The sequence below is a fragment of the Danaus plexippus genome, assembly GCF_018135715.1.
Source record: "Danaus plexippus chromosome 29 unlocalized genomic scaffold, MEX_DaPlex mxdp_37, whole genome shotgun sequence".
Taxonomy (NCBI): domain Eukaryota; kingdom Metazoa; phylum Arthropoda; class Insecta; order Lepidoptera; family Nymphalidae; genus Danaus; species Danaus plexippus.
In genome coordinates, this window is record NW_026869858.1 from 430918 (window position 1) to 449108 (window position 18191).

The 18191-nt window shown below is 32.3% G+C and overlaps 2 protein-coding genes across 2 annotated transcripts; one reads left to right on the forward strand and one right to left on the reverse strand.

Moving 5' to 3' along the window:
• Positions 1 to 117: 117 nt before the first annotated feature.
• Positions 118 to 1654, reverse strand: LOC116776951 (uncharacterized). Its single transcript, XM_032670261.2, has 3 exons — positions 1503 to 1654; positions 798 to 982; positions 118 to 566 (listed from the first exon to the last, which is right to left on the reverse strand). The coding sequence occupies exons 1-3, from the start codon at positions 1549 to 1551 to the stop codon at positions 363 to 365; spliced, it is 438 nt and encodes a 145-aa protein (XP_032526152.2). The 5' UTR covers positions 1552 to 1654; the 3' UTR covers positions 118 to 362.
• Positions 1655 to 7688: 6034 nt separating this feature from the next.
• LOC116776795 (transcription factor ces-2-like) lies at positions 7689 to 16207 on the forward strand. Its single transcript, XM_061529140.1, has 4 exons — positions 7689 to 8049; positions 14623 to 14709; positions 15037 to 15212; positions 16039 to 16207. Exons 1-4 carry the CDS (start codon positions 7950 to 7952, stop codon positions 16171 to 16173), a joined length of 498 nt encoding a protein of 165 aa, XP_061385124.1. The 5' UTR covers positions 7689 to 7949; the 3' UTR covers positions 16174 to 16207.
• Positions 16208 to 18191: the final 1984 nt, after the last annotated feature.

Genomic DNA, 18191 nt, shown 5'->3' on the forward strand with positions numbered 1-18191 from the left:
TTGAACGTAATTTTAGAGTAATAAAGATGTATTACTAGGCCTATAAATTCTTTATTTTATAGACTCGCAATAGGTTTTAACTAGCAGAAACAAAAGGTTCTACGAATAAAAGTCAAGTTAACTATTAAATATGTTTTATTAAGTTATAAAACTTTTAATCCTCTCGTAATGATTTCCTCGACTAAATATTTCGATGATTATTACCAACGGTACTTATTTGCAGGCAGCTTGCACAAAATTTTATATTGCTTGCAGCTTATTCGATAAGAAATATATTTCATTTCGTTTTTCTGCTAAAAAAAAAGGTCAAGAAATGCCCTCTTGAATTGTTCGTGCAAGCAATATTTTATGCTTGGAATCCTTCATGGACAACCCGGTTTAGCTTTAGGCTTACAAGGTTCGACCTTGCAAGGACAATCTGTCTTAGTTTCCGTCTTGCAAGGATTCTGTTTCTTTTCTGTCTTGCAGGGATTATCCGTTTTGGTCTTGCAGGGATTATCTGTTTTAGGCTTGCAGGGTATAATCTTGCAGGGTTCTTGATTCCTCATCAACGATGAGGTTGAGAACTTAAAACAGAAACGCAGTTAAAGCCTACACTGTCCAAATAATTCTGGCTGAGAACTATTTTTTTTTTTTTTGCTAATAAAAAAAATCGAACAATTCCAATCTTCCTCGTAGATTTGATTGCCAGGACTATCAACATGCTTGAACATGTCACATCAAGAATTTTACTATTCTGCTCGACTTTTCACTTTCATTTATATAATTCTATCATAGACCTGTTTTACCACACATACCTTAGCTGTCGGCATTTTTGTGAATGTTCTTCGCATGAATTTGTCTGACTTCAGCGTTATTTCCGACGGTCTGAGCCTCTTGTTTCGCAAATTAGTAAATTTTACACTACTTATATTTTTTTCGGGCACAGATTTATTTGTAGTTTGTTTGTTTCTATCCGTCACTTTCTGTGTAGAATAACGATCTGTAACAGAAAATTTCATCAAGTATATATATATATATGTTTTCTACGTCATATTTACGTTCAATTGCTACAACAAGACTATAGGTATTGGGATTATAGATAAAAGAGATTATATAAATTATAACTAATAACTCAATTTTAACCTTCTCCATGTGAGAAGAGGCCTTTGCTCAGCAGTGGCGCGAGCAAAGGCCTCTTAGGCTGATGATGATGATGATGATGAACTAAATTTTTAGAGATGTTAGAACTATAAATATCTACAAATCTTTTTGTATATTCGTTTATCTTGTCGTTTATTAAAATAATAGTTTGTCTTAGTAATCGGTTCGCCGAATATTTTTTTGTGCTAAGGCCTCATTCGCACTGCAATCGTGGAATATTTTGCCGAATAACAATAACTAAATATTGTAACTGTGAAGTCCAGACTTGCAAGAAATTAATTCAAGACGATGCCTGTGTTCAAAACATCAAAAAAGAAGCGTCTCTACAATTTATCATAATTGAAAAACAAATAACTTACAGTTGATTTGTTTTATTAGACCGCTAGATATTTTCCTTGTTCTGTACATTTTTGATTTTTTTTTTTTTTGTTTAATCTAAAAATATTTGTTTATCAGAAATTTTGTTCAGTCCATCTCAATGTCTCTGACTGCGTCATGTGTAACTTAATTGTACGTCTAGACCATAGACGTTATGATTTGTGGTCGAAAAGATACAACCAAAGAGTCTTTACATCGATGAAGTGAGGAATATATAAACCGTAAGTTTTATGAACGTGGTATTACGATGCTGCCTGAAGGATGGCAAAAGATCATTAATCAAAATGGGTAATACGTTACAGAATAAAGTTATTTAGTACCATGAAAAAATTGTCTTTGATTTTCTAATAAAAAACCGCAATTACTTAGTTGCCAATCCAATATGTGCATTACTCTAAGTTTCTAACGTAGCACTTCATACTAAACGTTTCTTAACGATACTTAAGTAGGTTAATTAATGAGAAATTTTTAAATAGATTTTGTGTGACGATACATACTTGTAGTAAAAAGAGAGAATAAAGTTCACTAACGACTGATGTTTGGTGACCACAGATCCTAAGTCTAATATTTTTGCTGTAATAATCATTAATAGCAATCTTTTTATAGCAAAAGATAGTTTAAAAGGTTGTTAATAAGATACTTTTTCATTTTTATTACATCCATCCAGATAAATTTACGAAAAAATTACGTTCTCATGTGATAGAAAAAAGATTACTTAACTCTTAACGCCTGTAGTTGCGAATCATTCTTAACTAATATCTTAGTTAAATTTGGAAGTTGGATGCGATCAAATTTATTTCTTGATTGAGAAAAATCTATATGTAAATATTTTAACTTTGTTTATTTTTTTTCCGTGCGTTTCGCATAAAAATAAGATCTGGACACTTTTTTTTTTGGTCAATAGACAATGCAAAAGCCGTTAATTCTCTGACTGTCCTCCTAAAACTGTATTACTAAGTTTTTTTTTAGAAAGTTTTTAAAATTACTATTTCGTTTTTTATGACCAACAATGAATTTGATTCTACCCAAATATTCTACTTACCTTTATATTGTATGAAGGTATAGTATTTTTTTTTTTTCTTAGCAAAATTTTTGCTCTCAGATTAGGCACCTTGCAGTGATATCTTGACAAAATATTCTTTACTGAACACGATAAATTTGTTTGGGAGAAATGAACTTAGACTTTTTTTTTATTTCTTCATTAATGTCCTATATTTTTTATAATTAATTCCTATTTATATAAATTATTCTGTTTGTTTAGATTGTAATTGACAAAATGTGAATTCCAAATGTATATAGAAACGGGAGGATCTGTTTAAAAACCAATATAATCGCCATCGTCTACAACTATAATAATATTTAAAAGTTCAAAAGCATTAACGTTTTAGGATAATGTATAGACATTTATTATTTATTTCTTTAGTATTTGAATTGCGAGCAAAAAAACTGTGAAGCTTATTTTAAACGCCCGTCTACAATAGACGGACAAGGTCAGGTCGGTGTTTCGTACGACTTTAAATCATTAATATTTTTCAATTGAAACCAGAATTTTAATGAATATTTCAAATAATATTTCCGAATCAAGTATTGAAGCAAACAGCCCTCATCCAACGATGTCCATTGTTTAAATATAACAAGATTAATTTCTCCTCTATAGACTTAAATTTCATTCAAACATAATCTACATTCTAACTACGACCTAGATTCTTTTACAGCCAAAAATCTTAGTCTAAGAGAGACATATTTGGAGTTTTTTTTCATTCGATTATTGGAGGGAAAAAAAATAACGACCTTTTTTCGAAAAAGGTAATACAGTTTAACTTAAGACGACTTAATCGTTTTTAGGTTTTTGGTCATAAGTGTAATTTAGAATAGATTTAAAATTAAATACCTCGGGGTTTTAGGTACGGCGCGGCGTTGCAATCTTCTGTAACAATTACGAGGTTTGAGTCGAATTATGGGAACTGGCACCTGGTGTACAGTACGCGACACAAGTAATGATGAAAATGAAATATTCAAACCCGTACGCTTACCCCAGGTTTAAGTCTACACTACACACGACGCTGTCATATTTTTTTATTCATTAACGTCCACGCGTTTCAGTATAAAACGAAAAACGTTTAGTAAGTAGTACTGTGATGAGATCTAAGATTTTCGCGAGTATTCATTTAAATGAAACTAGTATTATTCGGATTTACTACGCGGATTTTATTATTTAAAAACTACATAATCCCGACGGGAAACGTCGGGATTATGTAGGTTTCACCTCGTCTGCCCGTGATCACGGTTGCTGCAAAGTAACCGAAACGTCGGGATTATGTAGTTTTTAAATAATAAAATCCGCGTAGTAAATCCGAATAATACTAGTTTCATTTAAGTAGTGCTGTGGTTCAGACTCGTGGTTAGCATAAAAAGATCATGCTCATAAATTGCTGTATGTGACTGAATTTAAATACTTATTTCTAGTTATTTCAATTTAAACAGAATTAAATTGTTACATGCATGATATTATTTTGAGGTGATAAAGCCTGGATGTCGTCAAGTAACTACAGCTCCACCATAGGCTGGCTTAACCAGGGAAGTACCATCCTCTCATAGCAGATCGGCATGAACTATGAAGTAGTTTTTAATGGCTGCGTTTCATCCGATGAGTGAGAGAGATGGTTTCCCTTTCCCACCCTTTCCTCTCCCTGTCCCACAATCAACATCGGCATCGTATCCGCAACATTCCTTATGTTGCAGATGTCCATGGGCGACTGTGACTACCGCCCATCAAGAAGGCAATCTGCTCGTTTGCGACCATTGAAATAAAAAAAAAATATACATGATTATATTTGTATCTGTATGGTTCTTTATAAATCATAAAAATTATATATTTGTTTTAAAAATTAAACCTCATTTACGAAATGATTGCCTCTTAATAAATAATTATCATCCTTAGCAATAAAACATCCAATAGAGATCATATGCAATATATACTTATATATTTAACAGATATCGATTCCAACGAAACAAGATAAATTTTGACAACAAACGTTTAACCAGAAGACAACTGCCGTGACATCTAAAAATCTTTGTGTCTGTTTAGACATTGGTAATCAAAGAACTGTCAAATATTTTTGTATTAATATAAAATACTTTTATATATTTAATATACGAGTCCAATATAAAAAGGTATATCCAATATCTTAAAGTAAATTTACTGTGGGCATACTTTTTTGCTCTTCATGTGTATAGAATAATAATAGTTTTAAAATTTCAAAAAATAATACTCATAATTTCAAATGTCTCTCAATATGTTAATATTATTTGTTAAAAATATATTATATATATATATATATATATATAGTTATTTTGTTTCAAAACCACAGTCGCCCACCGTATTTCAACCCTTCCGATAATCGAGTCATCATCGCGTCAAATCTACAACACGTAAAACGAACTTTCTTTTAAGTATTTTATAATTATTTAGCCGATATTTATTAAAATGTCCGTACAAATCCTACTAAACACAAACTCAATCAGGAATCAACATTTGACAAACTGATAGCGCAGATTCATCATTCATCATCATTCATCATCATTCATCATCATTCGATTTCATTTTTAATATTAAATAATAATAAATAACTCATAACTATTGTTATTTTTGGTAGTAAATTTCAGTATATCACATAATCACATACAAGACAGATGTGGAATTACGTCGAAAGAAGCAGTCTAAATTAATCAAAGCGCTGAAATTGCTAAGAAATTATACTATTTATCATATTATTTCTCACCGTAAACAGCGGAACCGAACAATCCGTGACCGAACAAATAGAAAAACCGGACACCAAACAATCCGTAACCGAACAAACAGAAAAACCGAACACCGAACAAGAAGTTAGCTGATGTAAAATTCAATAGAATGTACAAATAACATATCATTTATAAAAAATCCCACAATTCGCTCTCATTGTAACCCGTCATAAACAATGCAGAAATAAGAAGAAACGAACAATATTATACATTTATAGGGAATAATTAATTTCAACTCATCAAGAATATTAATTTACTATTATAACATTACTAACGATAAGATTTTAATAAAAGTATTTATGGGTTAAGTTTGTTTTCGACCTGCCGTCTATAGTTGCATTAACTTATTAGTATATGTATAAAATGTGATGATATCTAAGATTTTTGTGTACACAATTTACTGACACTCACGGTTGCTGTACAGGAACCGAAACGTCAGGACTATGTAAACATCAATTCAGTCTGAGAACGTACTTCGAAGGCAGTCCTAGGTTATTTTCATGTTTGGTTAGGTAGGGAGAGGAGCTTGGAAGGTTGAGGTGAGCGTTTAACGCGTCAGATAGGCTCCCTTAAACCTACACCTGGGTCGCAAGTCCCAGGCAGTGTTGAGGCTCCTCTCCCTGCAACGATGGACCCGGCACCCGAATGTGAATCCATGGAATGATGAGAGGTTTCGTCTCACTTGCTTTTGCGTCCTCAACAGACACACGCAGTGACCTTGGAATACCTATCGGTTGAGTATATTTCAGTCGGCTTCGTTCATAACAGACACACCTAAAAAGCACACACCATAAAGTGACTTAGAGTGAAGGAATTTACAAGTTTTGGAAATCAAATATCATCTTTGACGCGAAATGTTTGCATTGAAATATATTTTCGCTGAATCAATTAACCAAACGTCATTTTTCTCATATTTTGACGAATATTTTCATGTTTTTAGGCTGTTTTTTTTTTTTTGTTTGTAAATTTCTGCACTAATCCTATGGTATAGGTAAAAAATAGAGAGTTTTACCTTAAATTAAAACTTACCTATTATTTTTTCATCAATATCCGGAATCCAGGTAAAATCTACCTGATGCATCATAAGTCTTACAATGAAAAATATCCATAAGTTGGGTGTTTTATATAAGACTCAATATAAAGAAAGTGGCGCCGCCTATACAGAGAGGTACTAAAACTGCTGGCAAAAGGCAAGAAGATGGTCGCTTGACTTAAGATGGATTCCGGATATTGATACGAAACAAATAATATATGTTTTTAGTTTCCAGCGATGTTTTCTCAGATCCGAAGTTTAAGATATCGGAGCGTTAGTTGTGATGCTTTAAGCAATCTTTTAGATGTTTACTGATATATATAAACCTAAAAAAATGATAACTTAATTTGACTGGGTCTCATAACCTTTTAATTAATTTATATATGTATATTGAATTTTTTTATTTAAATGAATTAAAATAATATATTTTATACCACTTTTATCCTCTTCACTTTTGACCGCTTCTACAAATATTTGTTTTTTTTTATTTATTTTAACAGTCTAGGACTTTTCTACCTCTGAAATAAATATAGATTATTATTTAATTAATATTATTGTTAATAAAAAATTAAATACAATTTTTATTGTTTCAATATATTCGATGTGTGTAATGTATCGATTTTACTGTCACAAGATTGTTACATTTACAACGTGTGAAGAACAACAATTATCAAGACGCCATGTTTGCTTAAGGTTCTTTATAGTGTTGGTATTATTTTTTTTTTTAATTATGTTACATCGGATTTACAAAAGAGTTTTTATTTAAGATATTTATTTGGCTTTAAATTAATTATAAATTTAGTTTTATTTTACTGTTATTGAATTCTAATGTATTGTCAAATATGAATTTATGTACTATCAAACGGGGGCTTTTGCTTAATATATAAATAATATAATGAACACAAATTTAAGAATACGATTTTTAAATGCTTTTGTAAAATAAAATCAAATCTCGACATACAAAGCACCCACTCAAACTAATCACACTTCATTAATAATTTCCCATGCATTGTTACAGAGTCATTACACACGAAGGGCGTTCCTCGACCAATCAGAGACGTGGAAATTACCTAACGATTACAAAATCAGCCAATGGCTGAACGGGAAATGTTATATAAGTTTTTCCAACTGAAGACATTAGTTCATGGCTTGTTTGTTGTGTGAACGTATAAAAAAATATACGTGATATCGAAAAAATATAAATAAACAAATTGCATCGAATATTAATATTATTAAAAATTTGCATATAATTTTAGTAAATTTTTTTCGTATATGATGAAAAACAATCATTTGTAATTAGGCCTGTGATATATTGTAAGTCACGACTTATTACACCAGTTCTTAAACGGATATTATATAAAGAAATAAGAGTTAAAATACCAAATAAATAAAAGTGTATCAGTGAAACAATCAAACAATTCACAGTTACAAAAAATAAAACAAATTTAAAATATAGAACCGTTTTGATTGATAAAAAGTACTGGCACAATAAAAAATAAATTAAACCATATTGGCAGAACAATAATATAAGACAATACTGGCACAAAAATAAACTATATTGGCCGAATAAAATAAACTGTTACAAATTTCAAAAATGGAAAACATGTACGGCTTCGATTCTTCATGCAGTCCGCACAGCGCTCTCACCGCGTTGAGACTTCTACGGAGCTACAACCACTTCGTAGTGCCGCCTGGTAACATATAATATATACCTAATTTTTTTTTTTTTGCAATAATTTTATATCATAATGAATCATCGTAATATAAAATTTTGTTACCCATGTATATATCTAGTATACTTTATTTAAATATATATTTATTTGAATAAAGCATTAAGACAATATTATCAGCATTAAATAAACTAACTCTTAAGCAATAGAAAAACGTGTGTCCTATTCAACAACTACCGAGTTAGTCCTTACGAGTATTGAATTGTTGAAATCAATACGAAGAGATCGAACAAGTATAATAAAAAAATATTTATAATTAAACTGAAAAACTTTGACAGTGACAATGACAGTGACAGTTAAAATTTTAAAACTCGCACTTGAACTGATACATGAAAAAAATATATACATATATATAACTCAAAGAACAGAATAGAAAATAAACGACATATTATAAGTACAAACACATCTGACAAATTTTTTAATTGTTCATCAACAAATTACAACCAATGTTCACTCTCGTTTAACAAACTCAAAATATTTCAAATGAGTAGTATCTGTATATATTATATATTTAAAGTATTTAAACTAAAAACAATTAATAATATTGATTTTAATGATTTTTTTTATTGTATATATATATATATATATATATATATACATAAGTCGAGTCACTCAGTGAATCTGCCATCAGCTCTGAATTAAGTACAATCACGAATAAAAGTGAAATAAGACACTCGATGTGTGTCATATATATATATACTTTACGTGTGTACGTCACTGAACTGCTTACGACTGGACCGATTTGAATGAATCTTTGTATGTATAGTTACGCCTCATATGGTTTAGATTCACAAACCAGCCCGGCAGATGGCGCTAGAGTCCGTTCTAGGTTATTTAAACAGAAAAGCCCGCAACGTAGGCTACTGTATGTATTGTTTTTACACAATCGGTACGTTCCTCTCTGAGCGTTACAAACGGACAAAGTCACGATAAAAATTTTGTATAACATATAAAACGTATGTCCGATAAAAGCAATACAAAGTGTACATTATTATAAGATTAATACATTTTTTATTTAATTATTATTATTTTTTTTTTATTCTAAGTATAATAATTATTGTACTATTTTAAAATATCGTTCCAAGATAAAGAAGTCTTTTTTTTTGGTAAAAAGAAGTCTTTTTTTCTATTTTAATACGAGTATATAAACGTCACTATAGTATATCAAGAGCGTATTATATTGTATAGTATACTCAAGACGGGTTGGCGATTTCAATCTTATAATTTGAAATTATAAGACCAGGTTTCCTCGCGATGTTTTCCTTCACCGTCCGTCAGTGGTGTCTGAATACTCTTAGAAAGTACATATGACTCGGAAAACATCACATCGGTCCTTGCCGGGTCTCGAAACTGCGCCCTCATGCATGGGAGGCGGACCTTTAACCTCTAGACCAGCACTTCTCTCCAGGACTTCTTATATATATATACTAATCTGATAACCATTTTGTTTCTTGATAATCAATTGTCCGACTTAGAAGATATCTTTCTTAACTATAAGATATGATAAGTTTAATTCCATAGCTGGTCCCATATACACTTCAATAGCTTCAAAACAGACAGACAGAAGCAAACACGTTGCTATCGCTGAACATTATTTTTTTCTGTGTAAGATGGCAAACGAGCAGACTGCCTACTTGATGGGAAGTAATCACTGTCGCCCATGGACATGTGCAACATAAGAGATGTTGCGGATGCGTTGCCGACGTTGATTGTGGAAGAAAAAGAGGAAAGGATGGGAAACGGGAAAGGGCAACCGGCTCTCTCCACCCATCCGACGAAACGCAGCCATTAAAGACTACTTCACGCTCTTCTATGAGAGGGTGGTACCTCCCCGGTCGAGCCAGCCCATGTTCGAGCTGTAGTAACTTGACCACAGCTAGGCTCTACCAGCTATAAAAAGCTTTTAATTGTTTCTTCACCCAAATGGCTTTGAACTCCACCTGCCCCAATTCTTCAACCCCAAAGACACTGCACTTAAATCTCAGGAAGTTCTGGAATTTAATGTGGTCATTCAACGATTGCGTAGGATCTGATCTTTGTCAATAAAATGGCAGTCAGAATATTTCAAACAATCAGCGAGCTGTATAAATACATATCACGGAATATACCTTCAAACTTTCGGTACCTAAGTCACACACTGATAGTAAGATCTTAATAAATAGTACTGGATCAAAATCAAACACAATTATTAGCTTTGGTCAACAAAATACGCTTAACAAAATAAGGATGTCATAAAAATTTTAAAATTTAAAAAAAAACTGTATTTGTTCAAGAGGGATTAAAATTAATAAACAAGCGTCCGGTCAATATGAGGGAGCGCGACCGCGTTTGACCCCTTTTAATAGGGTTGTAACACCTATTTAATTATAACGCTCAAACCAATGTTTCCTATATCGATTTTGATGTAACTCAAACAACTCGAACATTCGATTCCGGAGAAATGCATTCGTTCAAAAAATTTGTATTATATGCAATTTAAATATTCGTCAATTTTAAAACGAATTGTAAGAAGAGAATCGATTTTATTTCAGTAGTATAGAAAATATTAGATATTTTTTTATATATGTATTTAAAAAAATCATGCTCCTATTTAAAATATTGTAATAAAATAGTATGAAAGATAAACAAAACATTATTGTACTGAATAAAATACTTTTTATCAACATCCTATCCAACTATCACTTCGGTTATTTAATTCTTTTCTAAATTATCGTAATATTAGGGAAAATATTTTATTAAAGTTTATACAGGGAAGTATAAGTAGTGGTGGTCTGGAGGTCAAAGGTCCGCCTCTCGTGCCCTCACGTGAGGGCGCGGGTTCAAAACCTGGCGAGTACAAATGTGATCTTTTCCGAGTCATATGTACTTTCTAAGAGTATTCAGACACCACTGACGGACGGTGAAGGAAAACATCGCGAGGAAACCTGGACTTATAATTTCAAATTATAAGACTGAAATCGCCAACCCGTCTTGAGCGAGCGTGGTGATTAATGCTCTAACCTTCTCCATGTGAGAAGAGGCCGTTACTCAGTGTAGGCTAATAGGCTGATGATGTTACAGAGAAGTACATTAAGATATTATTTATATTTAATAATGAAATCAACATCACACACACTACCACAACTCACACACACATATACATCGACCCGTGAACATTCCTCAATGTGTGTGACGTCACTGGATGTTAAACGTAATGACTTATATTATATGACATTGAACATTAAATAATCAATCAATTATGAAGGACTATCGATCGTTTGATATTATATGTTAATATATAAAATGCGTTCCTATCTGATCATTTCAAGTCGCATTTGTCTGAACACCAGTCAATTTTAAACAGCTGTTAAATCCCACGGCCGGGTGAAGCACGGCCTTAATTCTATTGTACCCTTCACATTATATGTTTTGTTTACCTAATATTAAGTATTTTTTTTTTTATATAATTCTCACTAAATTCATCTGTATGAATACATACATACATACGTCGTAAGGAAACCTGGACTTATAATTTAAAAATCATAACTTTGAATTCGCCAATCCGCCTTGAGCGAGCGTGGTGATTAATGCTCTAACCTTCTCCATGTGAGAAGAGGCTTTGCTCAGCAGTGGGCTCCGATAGACTGATGATGATGAGACGATTTGGTTGTTTCACTAGAAAGCTATTTAGATTGCAGTTATTTTTATAGGAATTACTTATTTTTAATCTTTCTGTTGTTAAGAAAATGTTCTGTGCGTTCCGACCTTATGTCTTTCTTATTCCCTATCTTATTCTTAAAGTTATAACAGATTTGTTACATCATTTAATTCATATTTATTACGACATCAGTAGTGTTGCATTTATTTTACATATTTTTAACTAGCCGTTACCCGCGACTCGGTCTGCGTAAGAAAAAAGCCAATGAAAATACTTTTAAGCTGCGCTTACGCCCCGCCTTACATTGGGGATAAAGAGTAACCAAGGTTACTCCTAATTACATCAGCTACCTGCCAATAAAAGTCCCGTCAAAATCGGTCCAGCCATAAAGAGAACTCCCGGAATAAATAGACAGACGAACAAACATTAGGTATAAAAACGTTGTTTTGGTGTATTTACCGTACATACATACATTCAAGCGTTTTTTTAACAAACGCTCATTTCAATAGTACAAATAGACACACAAATTTCATTTATAAGTATGTATATTAAAACCAAGCAATTGTTTCTTTATAAATGTATGATTTGTACCTACACACAGATAGTATAGAGTTTCTAATCAAAAAACTTCGTACGTTATAGTATGTATGTAGGGATATCAATGAAGGGATTAAAACTACTCGTTTTTAGTTGTACGAACGCATAGTAAGATAGTATTTCCCGGTAACATTTTCACTAAATTATGGGAAGTGGAAAGTGAAATAATTATTTAATAATTAAAAAACCATTAAAACATTTATATTAACATGTTTACTCACAGTCTGCGTCACACTAGATACGGAGCGTTAGCAGTTTTCACACATAAATGTGAGCTAGGTCGTAACTTTGAAACATTTTTTTATTTCTTGGAAGTATTTAAAACAAAGCATTCAGTCAAATTAAACTCACCGATGTAGCTATACGACCTTTTTGACATCACTGCAGGCAGAAAGAAAAGATTTACTCTTTGACATGACTGTAAACAGAATAAAAAAATATTTATTATCTGTAACAAATATCCAATCCAAATAAAAGATTATAAATAATATTAGCTTTTATAATATTCAACGTGTTATAATGTGAAAAACTAATATTTTCGTAAACAATTAGCGATCTCCCCGCTGTCCACCGATTAGGGGCACGCGACCCCGATCAACTGGGCCATTTATATTTCACGAGTACAGTCGATCGAGAAAGTGTTATTCCTAAATTATTAGAAATATGAAAGTTTGCGAGGATGTTTGTTAGTCTTTAACTCAAAAATTAATTTATATATTATGATGAAAATTTACTGTAGTACAGCTTAGACATCCGAAAAAGGCTTAGGAAATAATTTAACATGGAATTCCCGATGATTAACACTAGTTCACACTTCACAGCCTAACAGTTGTATTGTGTCAAGTACGAAACAGACTGTAGATGGCGCTGAACGTTGGTTAATATTATATTTATTAATAGTTTTTGCCCGTGACTTCGTCCGAGTCAATTTCAGAATTAGTAATATCTAAATAACCAGATATTGAATTTTATATGATATTTATATATTTTTCGATCGCACTTAATTAAACATCCTATCCCTCTCCTGGTTCTCAGCTATCACCCCACCAATTTTCAGCAAAATCCTTACGCTTGTTCTTGAGTTACGAATAGTGTTACTAGCACAACTGTCTTTTATATATAAAATATTTGAGTTCAATTTTATTAAAATCTACTTTATGCATTGGTCTAATATTAAAGACTGGATAGTCTTTGCCAGAACATTTTTTCGAAAATATGAATTAAAAAAAAGTAATGAGCGAGCTTGAGAAGATATTAGCATACTATGTTTTACTTAGACAAAGTTAGGTAGTGCAGATCGATAAATGAAATAAATTCCTTTCCAATGCTGTACATAAAACATCTCAATTAACTTACAAAATTAAATTATATTAAAAAAACTTAAACGTGTATCAGGAGATTTAAAATGCTATATTAATTAAATTTCGCGAGTATCCTTTGAAATAAATGTAATATTTTTCGGTTTGATTTTAAATAAAACAAATTTTTAATAAACAACATACACCCGAGTTTTTACTAACATAACGCTTAGTAATACGAAAATATTAGCTTTATTTTTGGTATTGTAATAGATCACATTATTTGTGGTGCCTCTAGAGTCACGTCAAAATAGTTCCAGCCGTTTCGGAGATTACAGGGAACAGACAGACAGACAAGACAGGACAAAAAAAACAAATATATATATATATTTGGTTTTCCGTATATGCATTAAGCATGTAGCTGTTATTTCATTAACACTTATGTATGCGACTGTATGGGGTTAAGCACCTGGCGGGCACCTTGCCTGTAATTACCTTACTCATCAACACACTTATTATAAGTTTGCATTCACACTACATACGAAGCGTTTCCCGTTTTACATCTAATAATACGTTAATGCTACAAATATATGTATGTATGTTTGTATGTATTACAGATCCATATATTATCTGAGAAGATTAATCAATAGAAAAATTTTAACGCTCCGTATGTAGTTAAGATGCAAAAATTATAGTAAGGAGTTATTACACAGAAGACAGTTCATCATGAAGGTTTTTAACACTACCTGTTCTGATCTTCGGCTTTCCCACTCCCAAAAAGGGCGGCAATCATTTATACGTTTGAATAAGTTTGTATCAACGCAGATATATTTCCGAGATCAGCAGGAACAAAGACAAGACAAAAATTATGACAGACAGACATGTATCGTTTATGCATAATCATTGAGTTATTTGCTGTTATTATAGCAGCACAAACAGATGATAATTTTTTTTTTTGTATATTAACATTCAAATCATCATATATGTTTTGTCTTGAATACCCAGAAGCTCGTGGGATGGTACCACTCCTGACGGCTCTGCCACCACCGTGTCTACCAGCATATTGTCACCACCTACCACTGTCTTCACCACGTATGTATAAATAAATCGACAAACACGTTTATGAACAGATAATCGTCAAATGACTAAAAAAATACTTACTTGAATCTTGACTTTTCCTAACAATAGCTCCTCAATGAATATATTTTTTAAATTTAATCATTTTTATTTACATTATAATTGTAATTTATTTATTTCACATAATCAAAATTTTCGTGTATTGCATATTTTTATACAACAAAACTGCTACTTATTTCCTCACAATAATGACTTGGGCCCACATTAATTATTTTCGGTCCAAAGGAAATCTAATTGGAAGAAGATTCTAAAAAGATATCTCATTGATTATTGATACGCCAGCTTTTGGGAACGAATCCACGAATAGCGTGAGCTCGTTGCCAGAAGACGGGAGACGTCGCGGTGAGAAAAGACCCATACCCAGCGAGCTGAAAGACGAGAAGTACTTCGAGAGACGAAGACGGAATAATCAGGCGGCTAAGAAGAGCAGAGACGCCAGGAGAATGAGAGAGGATCAGGTCGTATTGTAGAATAAAATACGATAATTTCTTTATTTATAAAAATACTAGTTCTATCCTGTCTTTATCTCCTTAGACCTCGGGTTGGACACAAAGTCCAAACAGAAACGTGTAAAGTGGATCAAAAAATAGCAATAGTAATCAACGCTAAGACCTCTATAGTGTATCACCGGAGTTCACACACAATGTATCCGTAACGACGGCCCCTTAGGATTTCCACGGAATCCTGTGCTGAATTTTATCCTATGTCTTATTCTGATGTCTAGACTATATTTACATTAAAGTTTAATCAGAATCTATTCAGTCGTTTTTGCTTGAGAGAGCAACATACACATTTATTATTATAATCAGACTCTGTCATTGATATATAAGTGGGATATATATATATATATATATACAGTTTAGACTAAGAACGTATGTCTCACGATATGGGTGTATAAACATATGGAGACAAAACGAGTACCTAAACCGTAAGATTTTTTTATCAGAGTAAAGGAAATATTGGCGCAGGATAACTGAAAACAGGTCGCTTACCACAAGTCAATTATCACACTAGATACAAAACGCTCACCTCTACCGTCCAAGCTCCTCTCTCTGTCTAACCAAACGAAACGGACCTAATAGACCCGTCTTCGAAGTACGTTCCAAGAATGAATTGATGTTAGTTCTGGATAAGACCAAGTCCTTTAGTAGGTTGATAAGTTAATATGATAATGTTAATATTAATATGATATTTACGAATGAAAAACTATTAATTGTCCGTATGTAGTAGTATATATATATTAGTGATTTTTAAATAATGATAATTAATATTTAACAAATATAGATTGCATGGAGAGCTTGCGTGTTGGAGCAAGAGAACGCGTCACTCCGCGCCCACGTGGCAGCGCTCACGCAAGAAACACGGGCGCTGAGAGCACTGCTGGCCAGGGACGAGGCGCCCACATCGACCACAGACTAGATATAACATCAACTTATATATATAAAATTATTGGTCGTCGAGACATAGATACAATACAACAATAGATTAGATAGTTTGCAGTTCTTCATTAATACATCTTGGAAAACTCGAAACTGTCCGTGTCGAGTTCAGTGAATCAAAACCTGTGGTAACATTGTAGCTATTTTCAGCAATGTATAAATCTTAAGCACTTAACTATAATGCATCTCACAAAGTTTAATCAATAAAAAGTTATATATATTACGGAACAAAACACACTATTCATTATCAAAAAGAAAGATTAGGCATTAATCGTCATACAAGTATAAACGACTATACTTGTGTGCCTGAAGCACTTAACTAAGAAAACGTAGATCAAAAATGCCTTACATCATTTTATACAAGAGCTGATACTTTTACACTGCTGGAAAACATACCAGACATAGCTAAGAACAACCGCAAGGAAACTGACTTTGAAATGTAAAAACCACATCAAAATCGGCCAATCCGTTTGAGGACTGCGATGATACATAGACAGCCACTCTTAGTACTCTTATACTGTTAGAACTCTTTTGTAAATTAATAATTAATTATTTTTTATATATTTTTATTTAATGTATATAATTAAGTTACTATTTTAATTAACATTACATAATAATTTTAAACTGTGATATTTGTTTACGAATTTGTTTTCTTTTTTTTATCGAACGTGCAATTTATGTCATCTATATGTCAAGTGTCAACATCGTTGACATAAACATTCGTGTGACAGTTTGAATTTTTTACCACGCAAAAAAGTTTTACTTAAAAATATCTAGTGAGTAACAAACAAAAAGTGTATATGGAATTGATTGTTAGTAAATATAATATGAATATGCGATTGAAGATTTATTTATAATGTCATCTACAATGTCATTAAAACATATATATACTTATTTAGTTTCTCATTTTCAATTAAAAATATTGTTACTTATAAGATATTTGTTTATTTGTTTATTTCACTTTTTTATATACAAACCTAAATTGATTCTTTTTATGCTAAGATATATCAAGGAAAATCTTAAAACAACAAATGTATGTGTTTTTAATGAACAAATCCGCGGTGAAAATACAGTGCTATTATCACAAGTTCGTATCTTCACACTATACAAAGCTTAACTAATTTTTCATTCATAAATCCTTATACATGACTGTATTAATGTGGATAAGAGACGAAACCTCTCTGGTGCTGGTGCCGGGTCCATCGTTACAGGGAGAGGAGCTTCAACAGTGCCTGGGACTAGCGACCCAGGTTTAGGATTAACGGGCCCCTATCTTACGCGTTAAACGCTCACCTCCACCGTCCCAGCTCCTCTCTCTATCTAACCAAATTTGAAGATGCTGCATGTGTAATGTGACAATTTAAAATTTTGCTGAGATTATTATCATTGTTTGGTTAACTATTGTTTTTCATACTAAGGTATCTCCTAGTACAAATTCGTGTCTTTACGAATATATATATATCTTAGTCAACATCTCATTAGGCTTACTAATCGTTACTTTCCATCTAACACTAAACCAACAGTAAAGTCTTGGAAATATTTTATGATTAAAAACGTCGAAGTATTAATTTTATATAAATTAGAAAAAGTAAATTGTGAAATAAATTTTGGTTTGATTCTAGCTAAATCATTCGTATAGGGATATTCCGATACTAGTAAATACGAGAAGCTACTCGATTATTGCATCGAATCAATTTTGCGATACATACTCGGTATCGAAACAAAGTTACTTGATATCAAATCGAATATACATCACCATTAAAAAAAAATCCGAACGCATCATACAGAACCTCGGTTACCGAGTTACCGATAATCAGCGCGTGTGACTCTCTTGTCACTTGTCACTACTCACTTCACACTTGTCACTTGTCATTCGTCAGACGTCAGACGTCAAAGTTCAAACATGCCTGAAACGTACGTACCCTAGGCCCTTCAGGCCCTTTCGTAACAGACCGGTCCCAGCACTGGCCCACTCTTCCGGTGACGCTGTAAAAGCCG